Source organism: Neoarius graeffei, chromosome 21 (assembly GCF_027579695.1).
Source record: "Neoarius graeffei isolate fNeoGra1 chromosome 21, fNeoGra1.pri, whole genome shotgun sequence".
Lineage (NCBI taxonomy): Eukaryota > Metazoa > Chordata > Actinopteri > Siluriformes > Ariidae > Neoarius > Neoarius graeffei.
Window position 1 is genome coordinate 25,021,046 of NC_083589.1, and position 18,452 is coordinate 25,039,497.

The 18,452-nt window shown below is 40.9% G+C and overlaps 1 protein-coding gene across 3 annotated transcripts in view; it reads right to left on the reverse strand.

Annotated features, from left to right (window-relative positions):
- Nucleotides 1-14,904, reverse strand: part of ptpro (protein tyrosine phosphatase receptor type O) — a 258,318-nt gene extending 243,414 nt beyond the window's left edge. For all 3 annotated transcript variants that reach the window (XM_060902876.1, XM_060902875.1, XM_060902874.1), the window contains exon 1: nt 14,590-14,904. In XM_060902876.1, the coding sequence (XP_060758859.1) occupies nt 14,590-14,643 (54 nt within the window). In that variant the 5' untranslated portion in view covers nt 14,644-14,904. The remainder of the gene's footprint in view (nt 1-14,589) is intronic.
- Between the last annotated feature and the right edge of the window lie 3,548 nt (nt 14,905-18,452).

Here is an 18,452-nt window from a genome sequence, read left to right on the forward strand (position 1 = left end):
TGAGGTAATAAAGAATGTTTACACGGAGAGGTATTGAAGATTTACACTACAAGGTAATAAAGTTTACACTATGAGGTAGTAAAGAATATGCACTACAATGTAATAAAGAATGTTTACACTATGACGTTAATAAAGATTTACACTATGAGGTCATACAAATTGACACTACAAGGTAATAAAGTTTTACACTAAGAGGTAAGCCCTGCGGTGACCTGGCGACTTGTCCAGGGTGTTACTCCGCCTCTCACCTACAGTCAGCTGGGATAGGCTACAGCTTGCCTGCGACCCTGCACAGGATAAGCGGTTATGGATAATGGATGGATGGATGGATGGATGGATGGATGGACTAAGAGGTAATAAAGAATGTTTACACTAAGAGGTAATAAAGATCTACACTATGTGATAATAAAGATTTACACTGTGAGGTAATAAAGAATGTTGAGACTATGAGATAAAGATTTACACTGTGAGGTAATAAAGATCTACACTGTGATAATAAAGATTTACACTATGAGGTGCTAAAGAATGTTTACAGTAAGAAATAATGAAGATTTACACTGTGAGGTAATAAAGAATGTTTAAACTAAGAGATACAGATTTACACTGTGAGGTAATAAAGAATGTTTAGACTATGACAAAGATTTACACTGTGAAGTAATAAAGAATGTTTACACTATGAGATAATAAAAATTTACACTAAGAGGTACTAAAGAATGTTTAGGAAGTAACAAAGATTTACACTGTGAGGTAATAAAGAATGTTTAGACTATGAGATAATAAAGATTTACACTGTGAGGTAATAAAGAATGTTTAGACTATGAGATAATAACGATTTACACTGTGAGGTAATAAAGAATGTTTACACTTTGAGATAATAAAGATTTACACTGTGAGGTAATAATGTTTAGACTATGACAAAGATTTACACTGTGAGGTACTAAAGAATGTTTACACTATGAGATAATAAAAATGTACTCTAAGAGGTACTAAAGAATGTTTAGACTGAGATAATAAAGATTTACACTGTGAGGTAATAAAGAATGTTTAGACTATGAGATAACGATTTACACTGAGGTAATAATGTTTACACTTAAGAAAGATTTACACTGTGAGGTAATAAAGAATGTTTACACTATGAGACAATAAAGATTTACACTGTGAGGTAATAAAGATTTTAGACTTTGAGATAAAGATTTACACTGTGAGGTAATAAAGAATGTTTAGACTATGAGATAATAAAGATTTACACTGAGAGGTAGTAATGTTTAGACCATGAGATAATAGAGATTTACACTATGAGGTAATAATGTTTACACTTAATAAAGATTTACACTGTGAGGTAATAAAGAATGTTTAGACTGAGATAATAAAGATTTACACTGTGAGGTAATAATGTTTACACTTAATAAAGATTTACACTGTGAGGTAATAAAGAATGTTTAGACTATGAGATAATAAAGATTTACACTGAGAGGTAATAATGTTTAGACTGAGATAATAGAGGTTTACATTATGAGGTAATAATGTTTACACTTAATAAAGATTTACACTGTGAGGTAATAAAGAATGTTTACACTATGAGATAATAAAGATTTACACTGTGAGGTAATAAAGAATGTTTAGACTATGAGATAATAAAGATTTACACTGTGAGGTAATAAAGATTTTACACTTTGAGGCATTAAAGTATTTACACTATAAATACTGAAAATATACACTTTGAGGTGGTAAAGAATTTAAACTGAGAATGTCATAACTGTGATTACGCTGTTGAAGTCACTCGTCTCAATGATAAAATATTAAAATAGCCACTCACTGAAAATACAATATGGATAATTAAAATGACATCATCAAGGTTCAATGTTAAATTCTTCAAATTTTTCTTTGAAAATTCACTCTTATTAACCAAATTTCCACTGTCCCACACAAATTATTTTTTCAATTTTGATGAATTATTTAGACTAAATAGAACCTACTGTCTGTAGTTATTATTAAAACCGGTGTACATTATCACAGTGTATACTCACGTTGCTGAAAGAGGTTTCATAAAAACACGCTGTTTGTGGCTATACTGTATATGTGAGATGACAGAGAAATAAATCATGGCGCTTGAGCAGCTGTTTTTTAAAAATGAATGGAAATCAACCTCGAGAAACATTCCCAGTCGGGAATAAGATTTCAGACTCAGCTAGACTTATCCATCATTCCGGATCCGGCGTCATGTTGCTTCAAGCCTCACTCTGCAGGTGTCTGACAACAAATAAAGCAATTCATTTATTTCTAATGGATGCTCTACTGGATTAGATCTTTTTTGTTTGTTTGTTTTTCGCGTTGCCAGAGGTTAAACATTCAAGTGAGGTGAATCAGCGTTAATGACATTGTTCATCGTGTTTTACTCACCCTGCACAGTCATTACTGTAAAACCCTATTCATTCCTATTATCATCGAGATGTTATTCAGTATCCTACAATCCACCCATCACTGATGCAAAACCATTCTGAGGCATCCATGCTGGGTTTTAAATGTACTGACAAAATGAAAATGACAAATCTGTGAAAAGCCCCACCCATATCTCCAGGGTACAACAAATCCAGTGACATGGCAACCATAAAAGCGCCATCCTGGTTGTTAGACAGAAGACCATTCCTGAATAATTTAAGTAGTTAATGATCGCTCAATTCTGTCAGATTAGACTGATTCGATTCACCAATCGAGGATGAGGTAGAAATGCATTGTCTCTACATACAGCTGACCCGAATGCACAGATCATACTGCAGAGAACAACTGGATTAAATATGCCTGCGCTTCAACAGCGACCGATCGATTTCTTTTATTATGCAACACTAATCAATCAACCCACAAGCAGCCTTTATACAAAAGAGAGATGTCCAATGTGCGAATCAAGTGTCCAAGGTTTATGAAAAGAATCAAAGGAGCTACGCTAAAGACAGTGCTGACATGTATAGTAGATTATTTGTAAGAAAATTGATTTAATTTGTTGTACTGGTGCACTGGTATGAATTTCTGTTAATGGAACAGCTCTATAACAGCATTGGCTGTCTCTGGGATGGATGGATGGATGGATGGATGGATGGATGGATGGATGGATGGATGGATGGATGGATGGATGGGCCCTGAATCAGCCTGAGATGGTCCAAATAAGACAAACTGACCAACAAAATGGTCACTGGTAGTGTTGCAGTCAAGTCACTAAACCTCGAGTCCGAGTCCAGTCTCGAGTCCCCAGTGTTCAAGTCCGAGTCATTAAAGGAGAACTGAAGTCATTTTTAAACTTGCTTTATTTCTTAATTAACGTGTTATTCAATTACGTTTTCGGTTTTAGTAACCTTATATCGTGACTCGTAGTGGCAACTAACTGCAATTAAATATTATACTTATCGGCCTATTCGGTTTTTAGCTGTGTTGAATGTAGTTCGTTTGGTCCACGGCAGGCGTCGCTTATCCGCGCGATCTTCACGAGACTTGTGCGAGACTTCGAAACGTGAAGAAGTGTCAGCCAGGTGTCAGCGCCGCCATTTTGAAAACTGTTTTCCAAACGAAATGTTGCACAAAAACGAGTTTAAATGACGATTACTGCCTACTTTTTTCAAACTTTCCTGATCGCTATCAAAACAAACAAAACTTCCGGCATGATTACGTCAGCATTCGAAAGAGGGCGCGCGCGTCTTTTGACAACGTTGGCAGATGTCGGTCGCTTTGATTTCTGCTGTACGTTTTACTTCCGTCCTACGATGTCTCGTACAGTTCTCAGCGAATCTCGTTTACGGCCATTGCTTTGACATATGGACTGATATATTACAGAGCGTATTTCAAACACTCATAACTTGCTCTAGCAGCGACAAAATAGCGATCAAAAATGCATTCCGATATTTAATAAAATGAGAAATAGAATTTTGATAATAAAAAATTTGCCTTCAGTTCTCCTTTAAAAAAAATTTCGAGTCGAGTCCACTATTGATCAGAGTCGAGTCCAAGAACAAGAGTCCAACCGCACTGTTTGACGGTGGCTGTTTTAGTACCATTAACATTAGTTTGTTCCTGAACATGACGTATGAACAGGTGAATGTGCTTCTCTTTATCAGGGAGAGTGAAGTATTCTGTCAGAGGTGGCTGGGAGACGGATGTAAGTGCAGAAGGTGTGTTTATTAATACAACCCCGATTCCAAAAAAGTTGGGACAAAGTACAAATTGTAAATAAAAACGGAATGCAATGATGTGGAAGTTTCAAAATTCCATATTTTATTCAGAATAGAACATAGATGACATATCAAATGCTTAAACTGAGAAAATGTATCATTTAAAGAGAAAAATTAGGTGATTTTAAATTTCATGACAACAACACATCTCAAAAAAGTTGGGACTTGGCCATGTTTCCCACTGTGAGACATCCCCTTTTCTCTTTACAACAGTCTGTAAACGTCTGGGGACTGAGGAGACAAGTTGCTCAAGTTTAGGGATAGGAATGTTAACCCATTCTTGTCTAATGTAGGATTCTAGTTGCTCAACTGTCTTAGGTCTTTTTTGTCGTATCTTCCATTTTATGATGCGCCAAATGTTTTCTATGGGTGAAAGATCTGGACTGCAGGCTGGCCAGTTCAGTACCCGGACCCTTCTTCTACGCAGCCATGATGCTGTAATTGATGCAGTATGTGGTTTGGCATTGTCATGTTGGAAAATGCAAGGTCTTCCCTGAAAGAGACGTCGTCTGGATGGGAGCATATATTGCTCTAGAACCTGGATATACCTTTCAGCATTGATGGTGTCTTTCCAGATGTGTAAGCTGCCCATGCCACACGCACTAATGCAACCCCATACCATCAGAGATGCAGGCTTCTGAACTGAGCGCTGATAACAACTTGGGTCGTCCTTCTCCTCTTTAGTCCGAATGACACGGCGTCCCTGATTTCCATAAAGAACTTCACATTTTGATTCGTCTGACCACAGAACAGTTTTCCACTTTGCCACAGTCCATTTTAAATGAGCCTTGGCCCAGAGAAGACGTCTGCGCTTCTGGATCATGTTTAGATACGGCTTCTTCTTTGAACTATAGAGTTTTAGCTGGCAACGGCGGATGGCGCAGTGAATTGTGTTCACAGATAATGTTCTCTGGAAATATTCCTGAGCTCATTTTGTGATTTCCAATACAGAAGCATGCCTGTATGTGATGCAGTGCCGTCTAAGGGCCCGAAGATCATGGGCACCCAGTATGGTTTTCGGGCCTTGACCCTTACGCACAGAGATTCTTCCAGATTCTCTGAATCTTTTGATGATATTATGCACTGTAGATGATGATATGTTCAAACTCTTTGCAATTTTACACTGTCGAACTCCTTTCTGATATTGCTCCACTATTTGTCGGCGCAGAATTAGGGGGATTGGTGATCCTCTTCCCATCTTTACTTCTGAGAGCCGCTGCCACTCCAAGATGCTCTTTTTATACCCAGTCATGTTAATGACCTATTGCCAATTAACCTAATGAGTTGCAATTTGGTCCTCCAGCTGTTCCTTTTTTGTACCTTTAACTTTTCCAGCCTCTTATTGCCCCTGTCCCAACTTTTTTGAGATGTGTTGCTGTCATGAAATTTCAAATGAGCCAATATTTGGCATGAAATTTCAAAAAGTCTCACTTCTGACATTTGATATGTTGTCTATGTTCTATTGTGAATACAATATCAGTTTTTGAGATTTGTAAATTATTGCATTCTGTTTTTATTTACAATTTGTACTTTGTCCCAACTTTTTTGGAATCGGGGTTGTACAAGTGAAGACAGTAAACAATCCAGAACGGCAGGCAAAATCAAAATGTCTGATGAACTTTCCAAGGCGTGCAGGTGTGACACTCTTACACTAAATTAGTACAAAAATTAATCTCATTATCTCTAGCCGCTTTATCCTGTTCTACAGGGTTGCAGGCAAGCTGGAGCCTATCCCAGCTGACTACAGGCGAAAGGCGGGGTACACCCTGGACAAGTCGCCAGGTCATCACAGGGCTGACACATAGACACAGACAACCATTCACACTCACATTCACACCTACGCTCAATTTAGAGTCACCAGTTAAACTAACCTGCATGTCTTTGGACTGTGGGGGGAAACCGGAGCACCCGGAGGAAACCCACGCTGACACGGGGAGAACATGCAAACTCCACACAGAAAGGCCCTCGCCAGCCACGGGGCTCGAACCCGGACCTTCTTGCTGTGAGGCGACAGCGCTAACCACTACGCCACCGTGCCGCCTAAATATAAATCTCTTATGCTAAATTATTATGGCATGTTACAAAAAAATAAAGAAAAAATCCGAGTCGTCTTCAATTTACGAGTCCGAATGCAGTCAATGCACGAGTCCGGGTCCAAGTCCGAGTCATCAGTGCTCAATTCTGAGTTGAGTCACGAGTCCTTAAAATTAGGGCACGAGTCCTGGACTTGAGCACTACAAGCCTGGTCACTGGTTAAATTAACAGTGTCCCAACACTCCACCGGTTAAATGTGTTAATTTCTTATCACTAAGTTGAGGAACAAATGCCGCTTTTCCACTACCAACGCGGCTGAGTTAGGCTGAGCCGTGCTGAGTGGGGCTGTTGGAGTTGCATTTCAACTACAACCGCGCTGAACCGTGCTGGCTGGAAGTGGGCGGACACATTGGGTGGAGTTAGCGAAAGTGGGTGGACGTCACGTGATGTCGTTAAGCGGCGCAAACAGTGACATCAGTGACCTTTTAAGCGGTAGTCTCACGACCCGGAGAGTAAACAATAAACATGGAGGACATGGAGTCGTTAGTGTTGCTGGTCTTGGTGCTGTGGCTTGTTGTCACCGACAACGCCAACAGATACTGGCAAGAGCGTATAGATGAGGCGAGGCGCATAAGGCTTCAGAAATTCTCGTAATTCGTAATTCTCCTCCTTCCGGGTTTACAGATCTGAGCGTGCTCGCGGGACGTGTGTGGGCGTGTGAGGACACTCCTCCTCACCAATCAGTGCACAGGGGAGTGTCTGCTCACGCCCCTAGCCCCACTCGGCTCGGTTGGGCTCGCTTCAGCCCCACTCCAAAACCGTGCGAGTTTTGGGTGCTGAGTAAGGCTGAAGCGAGCTGAGTCGTGCTGCTCTGAGGTAGTCGAAACGCGAGCCGTGTCGGGCTGAAGTGAGCTGAAAAAGGGTAGTGGAAAAGGGCCAAAAGTAATACAAGATCCTTCCCGAGTCTGGAAAAGCACAGTGCTGGAGACTCAGTGACTCTTCAACAAAAGGTGCCTGCGCATGTATGGTACATACACCAACCGACCAACAAACTGATGTGAAGCCCTGAAGAAACATTTTAGTGTTACAGAAGCTGATGGATCACAGAACGGACCATGGTCTTGTGTTGTATCTGGAAGCACGTTAATTTGATAAGTTAAAGTGAGCTCCAATACTGAGTCAGATTACCATAAACCATACTGTCAACTGCTGACTTTTGTTCTACACTTTATCAGATACAAAATCTGGAAGTGATGATTCCAACAATCGCGAGCACAGTTATTGCTACAAAAAACAACGCACTGTATAGAACAACATATCCCATCATCACATCCCATTAAAGATGAACAAATCAACAAACTCGTATCAAATCAGAAAATCAGACCCTCCTGCGCTCGGGTGGGCACTTGATTATTAACGCCTGACTCATTCGCAGGACTCTGTCACCATGGTAACCAGGCTCAGGTGCGATTGTGAACAATGATGTCACCTTAACTGTGGCTTTCACATCAAAAAAAAAAAAAGTGACGCATAAACGACATAAGAGCAGACAAAGAGTAGTGATAGAAATTCTGATCTCTTTATAGAAAGATGTAGACATGATATTATTCACTTAGTGCAAAGCACCAAAGGGGGAAACCATTTCTATTCAATGTCTACATCAGAGAGAGAGAAAAAAAACCTGATTCTTCTATGAATTATAACAGGATGAAACCCCCAAATCAAGGTTCATTCTTTCATTGGGTTGCCATTATTTTCAAACGATGCTGCATTTACACCTTACTGAGGTCTGCAGCTATGCCAGGCTTCTCTGGGATGTCATCAGTGGCCTTCGTTTGCAGCAAAATATTCATCCACCCATCTTCAGGGCCTGTTTTATCCTGGTCACGTGAGGTGTGAGAACACCCTGGACTCGATCCATGCAAGTTCACTTCACTGCATGGCATCATGCACACAAACTTTCACGGACATGAGTGATTAAAGTCATCGATCCGGCTAACGCTATGCTTTGTAAGCTAGAAGGAAACCAGTAACCTGAGATCAGGACCGACGCCATCGTGCCGCTCATAGAATTTTCACCCTTGCAGGACGAAAATGTTATGATATTTATGATAAAGGTTATTAAAGGTGCCATTTAACAGTTATTCCACAAAATCCGAGTCGTACATGAGCTGATAGGCAGCGAGGTACATAGCACAGAGTTGGCTATAATCCATGTACGATCAGATTGAGTGGAATAACTGTTTGTTTTTTTTTCACGGTCCAAATCCTGCGCTCTGATTGGCTGGCGAGCGAGTCCATATCTACGGTACGGACCCCGGTTATGGACCTCTGGCGACTCGCTTGTTCACAACAACAAACAAAGTAGCATTTTTTGTCAACATTTATCTTTTTTATAAGATTTATTTATAAGATTATCAAAAATCTTATAAATTTTTGCCAGCATTTCTCAGCACAATAGCATTAATTTTACAGCATGGATAGCGATAACGACAGTGTTCACAGCGAAAGCGAGTTTTACGGCCCTGAGGAAGAAGAAATAAAAGAAAACATTTCAGGAGAAAGCTAAAAACCTCTAACTGTTGCTAACGCCGAGCAAAAACATGGCTGAATCCTGAATGACTCAATTTTGTATAAATAGGGGACTACATAGGCGGCAAAATGTAGTTTTTTCCTGCCATGGAAGTGCACTTGTATACCGAGGAGGAAGCCATTTGCATTACAGCCGTGAATGAGGATTCAAAATGGCGGCTCGGCTCGGTTTTCCCTTTCGGGCGCTCTCATTTTCTGTTAGAATTTGGTAAAGAAAAAAATAAATATATTATTTACCAGCTTAAGGTCGGTCCGTATGGTGAAATACCGTGACCTCAGCCTTGAATACTGACCTCGGCCCAGAGGGCCTCGCTCAGTACTTTCAAGACCTCGGTCACGGTATTTCACCATACGGACCTCCCAGCTGGTAAATAACGTATATTCCTGTCCACATTCACTGGATTTTGAGAAACAGAGCATTTTTATTTTTAGCAAATTTGATAAATAAAAACTTTATACAAAACGTCCAACAAAATAATTTCCGCTTAGAATGTAAACAAACCGGCGAAATGACGGGAGCAATTTGTGAAAAATTCGATAATAATAATAATTCTTGAAAAATAATAAATGATATGTTCTTACCATCAAATACTTTTATTCCATATTTTGTTGGGGTTTTCTTCTTCTTCTTCCTCTTTAGGGTTTTTTTGGTGGTTGGGAAACCAACTTAAAGGTGCATTACCGCCACCGACTGGGCTGGAGCATGGAACAGGAGATTGATTATTATTATTTTTTTAAAAATCTGTAACCGTTTATCCCATGCAGGGTTGCGGGGGGCAAGCTGCAGCCTATCCCAGCTGACCATGGGCGAGAGGCAGGGTACACCCTGGACAAGTCGCCAGCTCATCGCAATTTAGAGCCACCAATTAACTTAACCTGCATCTCTTTGGACTGGGGGAGGAAACCGACGCAGACACGGGGAGAACATGCAAACTCCACACAGAAAGGCCCTTGTCAGCCACTGGGTTCGAACCCAGACCTTCTTGCTGTGAGACAACAGTGCTAACCACTACATCACCATGCCACTGGAACAGGAGATATTAGTGGGACCCCCACCCCACTATATTCTTTTAGCTATTTCTGTTTCTTTTAAATGCTTGATAAAGTGATATATCTGACTTGATGCTTTTCTAGCAAACCAGGTAATGTTTAAAAAAACAAAAAAACAAACAAACAATGGATTAAGCTATGGCCGTGAGTTAAGGTGCTTAGAACTTCACCTGCTTGGAAAACTGATTTCTGGTCTAGAATGCTTCTTCGTGTTTGGATGTGCGTCCGGTCAGTCATTTCATAGGCACTCTATCCGATCTTACCTAATGCACCTTTAATAAAGAAAGCTAAGGTATATAAATCATCAACACTATCACCAAACTGACCTGATTTGATTTCAGCATGACCCAAGTTCCACCCTTAAAGCCAGTATCTCGCTGGGCTGCGACAGCTTGCGACAAATTGCGAACGTCATTCGCGAGAGAGTTTCAAAAGTGTCTTGAAACATTCGCGGGGCTTCTCGAGTTCCTCGCATGAGTCGCAAAGTGTCGCTCCTTCGTCGCTGAAATTTTGAACGTGTTCAAAAAATTCGTGCGACAAAATTTCTCTCAAAATAGCCACAAATGGGGGGCGTCATGGCTCAGGTGCCATACCATAAATCCGGGGACCCGGTTTCGATTCCGACCTGAGGTAATTTCCCGATCCCTCCCTATCTCTCTCTCCCGCTCATTTCCTGTCTCTACACTGTCCTATCCAATAAAGGTGAAAAAAGCCCAAAAAACAAATAGCCGCAAATGCATCGCTGGTGTCGCAAAGCCGTTGCGAACCCTTCTCAAGTCAGTTTCCGTGAGACAGGAAGTGCGAGTGTCTCTCACTGGGCTGCGACAGCCTGTGAATAGTTGGAGACACAACAATTGCGGTAAAATATGCGAATATCAATTCAGTGTGATTCCAAGTGAAAATGCGCATATTTTATTGCAATTGTTGTGTCTCCAACTAGTCGCAGGCTGTCGCAGCCCAGTGAGATACTACCCTTACTCAGATAGATGTGAAATTTAAAACATTTATAGCACTTATCCACCAGGCCGGTGCCGGTGCCGGTGCAGAGCCGGTTTTGATCTGGTGCCTTTTGAGAACCAGCTCCTGTTCTGAGAGGTTTGAGAACTGAATGTTACGTAGCCAAAATCATGGTGGACAGAATGAATGCATCTACGTACACATTTTCTTTTTCATTTCTGTTTCCGGTTGAGAGTACGCCGTGCGCATTCTGGCTGCCGCTTCTCACCGGAGCGTTTTATTTTTCTTGTATTTTATTTTCTCTTTTGTGTGTGTGTGTGTGTGTGTAGTTTGATGTTTGTGTGTTTTTGTCCGCCGGTCGTGGTGTAGCTCCAGACCCAGTTTTTGGCGTCGGTTCCCTCCAGGCCTTGGTTCGCCATGGGTGATGCCTGTCCTCGTAGCTATGGACTGCAGTGAGCTCGTTGCTCATTTTAACATCGTGGTTGTCCAGCACTCTGTGCAGCGATGCTTTAGTGCTTGGCGTGATGTTCCGAGTGAAGTTGCTTGGTGGCGTCAAGGCGGCTATGCAGGCGGTTTAGGACATACTAATGCTCTGCGTGGCGGTGCATCTGTGCTCGCTTTGTAGAACCATGGCGCAGTGTCCCGGCGGCGGCACGGCGGCTGTGCTGGCGGTGCGGGATTTATTTTTGCACACCTTTTGGTGGGACTGTGGCTGCTACACCACTGGAATGACATCCTGACCTTTATTTGGTGGACTTTTTTTTTCTTTTTTCCTATAATTGTAAAGCGACCTTGGGTTTTAAGAAAGATGCTATATAAATTGAACTTATTATTATTATTACTTTGCTTTCTTTTTTATAAGTCATTATATCCGACATTAAGGTTACCTGTGTGTTCTGATTTCACTCATGTTTGATTCAGCAACCTTCTTGCTTTAGCTCCTCCCACAGCCACTGACATCATCCAACTCTGCAACTCTTTTTCAGCACCAGAACCAGCCCTTTTCTAGTCAAAATGTATGGAACGGGTTCTAGACTCGACAACGAGATCACGTTGCGGTAAAAGGGCTATTATTGCCATGTTAGTGGTCGTGTCCACGTTTCTGACTCTTTCCTCAGATTCATGACAGTTTCACAGCGATAACACTCCGATCTTGTACTGCTTCTGTGGAAATATACGAAGACGTGACAACCAGAAGAAGATGGAGGATGTGGTTCCATTCATGGTTTCTTCATGATGTCTCAGGGAGTTTTTCTTTGCCGCTGGTACTCATTAAAGATTCTCAGGCGGCCTATTTTTTTCATACAAACTTTGTGATAGATTTCTATTTTATGATTTCTACGTTATCGAGTCAAAACATTACAAAAACATTTTAGAGTCCAAACGTTTGTTTTCCAGCACAAAATTAAATGTTACAGGGAAAAAAAAGGTTGTATCTGAGCAGCGTATTCCATAAGAGAGCACTTTCCAGATGGAAAAAGAAAACATAATGAAGGCTGCTGGGTTTTGGTGTAAAATGAAGAAGCGAGTGCGACAGTCAAAGTGTCCAGAAGAACTGTGGCTGGTTCTGGAAGACGCTCAGTAAAACCCACAGCTCATTTCCGCATTAAACTGCACTCATTGTACCTGAGACTTTTTTTTTAAAGCAAAGGGTCGTCTCACACCAGATATTGACTGTTTCATTTATTATGGCTTACTGATCTTACTGATTACTGTTTATAGTATTTTTTTAAAGTTGAAACATTTCATTTCCTTATTTTTAAGACATTGTTGGTCCACACACAGCATCTCTTTACATGTGCCTGAGACTTTTGCGCTTACAGCACTGTGTGTCCAGATTTCCATAAAGCTGCTTCGTGATAGTGATAGAGACAGTGTCCACTGTGAAACACGCTATATAAATGAACCAAACTGAAATTAAATCAGAAGTGTGAATCATTTCCGGCAGTTGGGATGTGACGAGGGAAAGTGCATGGTTTTCTCAGTGAAACTCAAATCACTTGTGGTAAAGATGTGACTAATATAGCACGGTGGCAGATTTTAAAATGACTAATAAATATTAACATCCAGTTATTCCTGGTTCCGTGATGTTCAGTTCTGTGGGACGTGAAATGAGCTGTGGGTCTTTCTGAGTGCACATGGTCAAGCAGATATGATGATGATGATGGACAGAAGATATATTTTTTCGAAGCAGTATGCATATCCTGTACTTCTGCCCTGTGATGTGCAGATACAGGAGCAGAGACAGAGACAGGAGCAGGAACAGGACAGGAGACAGGAGCAGAGACAGAGACAGGAGCAGGAACAGAGACAGGAGCAGGAACAGAGACAGGAGCAGAGACAGAGACAGGAGCAGGAACAGAGACAGGAGCAGAGACAGAGACAGGAGCAGAGACAGGGGCAGGAACAGGACAAAAGCAGGAACAGAGACAGGAGTAGAGACAGGAGCAGAGACAGAGACAGGAGCAGGAACAGAGACAGGAGTAGAGACAGGAGGCAGAGACAGAGACAGGAGACAGGAGCAGAGACAGGGGAAGGAACAGGACAGGAGCAGGAACAGAGACAGGAGTAGGGACAGGAGCAGAGACAGAGACAGGAGTAGAGACAGGAGCAGAGACAGGAGCAGGACAGGAGCAGAGACAGGAGCAGGAACAGGACAGGAGACAGGAACAGAGACAGGACAGGAGACAGGAACAGAGACAGGAACAGGACAGGAGCAGAGACAGAGACAGGAGCAGGACAGGAGCAGGAACAGGACAGGAGCAGAGACAGGAGCAGGAACAGGTCAGAGACAGAGACAAGAGCAGGACAGGAGCAGGAACAGAGACAGGAACAGAGACAGGAACAGAGACAGAGACAGGAGCAGGAAAAGGACAGAGACAGAGACAGGAGCAGGAACAGGACAGAGACAGGAACAGAGATAGAGACAGGAGCAGGAACAGGACAGAGACAGAGACAGGAACAGAGACAGAGACAGGAGCAGGAACAGGAACAGAGACAGAGACAGGAGCAGGAACAGAGACAGGAACAGAGACAGAGACAGGAGCAGGAAAAGGACAGAGACAAAGACAGGAACAGAGACAGAGACAGAAACAGAGACAGAGACAGGAGCAGGAAAAGGACAGAGACAGAGACAGGAACAGAGACAGAGACAGGAGCAGGAACAGAGACAGGAACAGAGACAGAGACAGGAGCAGGAAAAGGACAGAGACAGGAACAGAGACAGAGACAGGAGCAGGAACAGGACAGAGACAGGAACAGAGATAGAGACAGGAACAGGACAGAGACAGGAACAGAGATAGAGACAGGAACAGGACAGAGACAGGAACAGAGATAGAGACAGGAGCAGGAACAGGACAGAGACAAGAGCAGGACAGGAGCAGGAACAGAGACAGGAGCAGGAACAGAGACAGGAGCAGGAACAGGACAGAGACAGAGACAAGAGCAGGAACAGCCATCACTACACCAAGGCTTCAGATACCCAGTGACCCAGTTTCGCCTGGAGAAATACCCACCTAATGTGGCAAAGGAAACCTTTACAAGCTATCCTGACTCCAGGAAAGTGTTTAAACACACAAAACCAACAAGCCCTGGTGAAAAAGGAAGGGTGTTTGTTGAAGGTAAGACAGCAGACAGACAGCAGACAGACAGACAGACAGGGGCATATGGCTCTACAGCCCCCTTTCTTCGGGTGAGGAGGAAAAAACCCTGCGAGAACAAAATAAAGATGTTCACCTACCTGGATGCTGAGGAGGAGGAGAGGGAGGAGGAGGTGAGGCAGGGTAGGAGTCATGTTCCTCGCCTGTAAGCCAGTGATTTAGCCGCTAGCTAGCGCTTTCTGTTGGACAATGGCGATTTCTCTCCTCGCAGCAGCAGCAGCAGCATCAGGGCGCCTGGCGAGCGGACCGCACAGAGAGCAGTGTTCTCCTCCACACGGCCTGCAGCCCCTCACACACAGCCCCATCCGGCCATGGGCTCGGCTCACAGCCCGCCCGCCGAGGGGGTTCGGAGTTTACTGACACTGGCCCGTCGCTGAGACGCGGGGAGCGAACATCACCCCTACAGGACCCAGGCACACAGACACCGACCCGCACTCAGCGCTTTATCCGTCCCTCGCGCCTGCCAAGCCCCGCCCATTACTGTCTCCCCGGAAACCCCGCCCACTCGTGGCAAGCGGCTCCAGAGCAGAGGGGTGAGGATCTCATTAACACCATACACATTAACACTACTGATTACTCCAGCCATCCTCATTAATACCATACACATTAACACTACTGATTACTCCAGCCATCCTCATTAACACCATACACATTAACACTACTGATTACTCCAGCCATCCTCATTAATACCATACACATTAACACTACTGATTACTCCAGCCATCCTCATTAACACCATACACATTAACACTACTGATTACTCCAGCCATCCTCATTAACACCATACACATTAACACTACTGATTACTCCAACCGTCCTCATTAACACCATACACATTAACACTACTGATTACTCAAACCATCCTCATTAACACCATACACATTAACACTACTGATTACTCCAGCCATCCTCATTAACACCATACACATTAACACTACTGATTACTCCAGCCATCCTCATTAACACCATACACATTAACACTACTGATTACTCCAGCCATCCTCATTAATACCATACACATTAACACTACTGATTACTCCAACCATCCTCATTAACACCATACACATTAACACTACTGATTACTCCAGCCATCCTCATTAACACCATACACATTAACACTACTGATTACTCCAACCATCCTCATTAACACCATACACATTAATACCACTGATTCATATAACTAAATCCATCCTCATAAACACCATGCACATTAACACTACTGATTACTCCAACCATCCTCATTAACACCATACACATTAACACTACTGATTACTCCAGCCATCCTCATTAACACCATACACATTAACACTACTGATTACTCCAGCCATCCTCATTAATACCATACACATTAACACTACTGATTACTCCAGCCATCCTCATTAATACCATACACATTAACACTACTGATTACTCCAGCCATCCTCATTAATACCATACACATTAACACTACTGATTACTCCAGCCATCCTCATTAACACCATACACATTAACACTACTGATTACTCCAGCCATCCTCATTAACACCATACACATTAACACTACTGATTACTCCAGCCATCCTCATTAATACCATACACATTAACACTACTGATTACTCCAGCCATCCTCATTAATACCATACACATTAACACTACTGATTACTCCAGCCATCCTCATTAACACCATACACATTAACACTACTGATTACTCCAGCCATCCTCATTAACACCATACACATTAACACTACTGATTACTCCAGCCATCCTCATTAACACCATACACATTAACACTACTGATTACTCCAGCCATCCTCATTAATACCATACACATTAACACTACTGATTACTCCAACCATCCTCATTAACACCATACACATTAACACTACTGATTACTCCAGCCATCCTCATTAACACCATACACATTAACACTACTGATTACTCCAACCATCCTCATTAACACCATACACATTAATACCACTGATTCATATAACTAAATCCATCCTCATAAACACCATGCACATTAACACTACTGATTACTCCAACCATCCTCATTAACACCATACACATTAACACTACTGATTACTCCAACCATCCTCATCAACACCATACACATTAACACTACTGATTACTCCAACCATCCTCATTAACACCATACACATTAACACTACTGATTCATATAACTACAACCATCCTCATTAACACCATACACATTAACACTACTGATTCATATGACTCCAACCATCCTCATTAACACCATACACATTAACACCATTTATAAATATAACTAACACTGTTTATTAATCTCTAACACCATTCTCATTAACACTTATTAATATAACTAAAACCATCATCATTAACACCATTAACAGATATAACTAACACTGTTTATTAATCTCTAACACCATTCTCATTAACACAACTTATTAATCTAAATAAAAGCATTCTCATTAACACCATTTATAGATATAAGAAACACTGTTTATTAATCTCATTAACACCATTCTCATTAACACCATTTATAAATATAAGTAACACTGTTTATTAAGCTCACTGACACCATTCTCATTAACACAGTTCTTATTAACACCATTCTCATTAACACCATTTATCAATAGAACTAACACTGTTAATTAACTCATTAACATCATTCTCATTAACACAATTTATAAATATAACCAAAACCATTATCATTAACACTATTCTAATTAACATCATTTATAGATATAACTAACACTGTTTATTAATCTCAACACCATTTATAAATATAACTAAAACCATTATTATTAACACCATTATCATTAACATCATTTATAAATATAAGCAACCCCATTTAGTAATCTCAGTAACACCATTCTCATTAACACAGTTCTTATTAACACCATTCACATTCACTCCATTTATAGATAGAACTAACACTGTTTATTAATCTCATTAACACCATTCTCATTAACACCATTTATAAATATAACTAAAGCCATTATTATTAACAACATTAACACCATTTATAAATATAACTAAAACCATTATCATTAACACCATTATCATTAACATCATTTATAAATATAACGAAAACCATTATCATAACACCATTATCATTAACATCATTTATAAATATAAGTAACCCCATTTATTAATCTCACTATCACCATTCTCATTAACACAGTTCTCATTAACACCATTCTCATTAACACTTTTTATAGATATAACTAACACTGTTTATTAATCTCATTAACACAATTCTAATTAACACAATTTATAAATATAACTAAAACCATTATCATTGACACCATTATCATTAACACCATTTATAAATATAACTAAAACCATTCACATGAACACCATTTATAAATATAAGTAGCACTGTTTATTAATCTCACTAACACCATTCTCATTAACACAGTTCTCATTACCGCCACTAATTCATGTGACTAACACCATTCTCACTGACACCACTTTCACTGACACCATTCCGATTAACGCCTTTTGTAAATATAACTAACACTGTTTATTGATCTCATTAACACCATTCTCATTAACACCATTTAAAGATATAACCTACACTATTTATTCATCTCATTAACACCATTTTCATTAACACAACTATTTCATATAACTAACACTATTCTCACTGACACCATTCTGATGAACACCATTTATAAATATAACTAACACTGTTTATTAATCTCATTAACACCATTCTCATTAACACCATTTATAAATATAACTAACACTGTTTATTATTCTCATTAACACCATTTATAAATATAACTAACACTGTTTATTAATCTCATTAACACCATTCTCATTAACACCATTTATAAATATAACTAACACTGTTTATTATTCTCATTAACACCATTTATAAATATAACTAACACTGTTTATTAATCTAGCCCTGCAATGACCTGGCAACTTGTCCAGGGTGTATCCTGCCTCTCGCCCATAGTCAGCTGGGATAGGCTCCA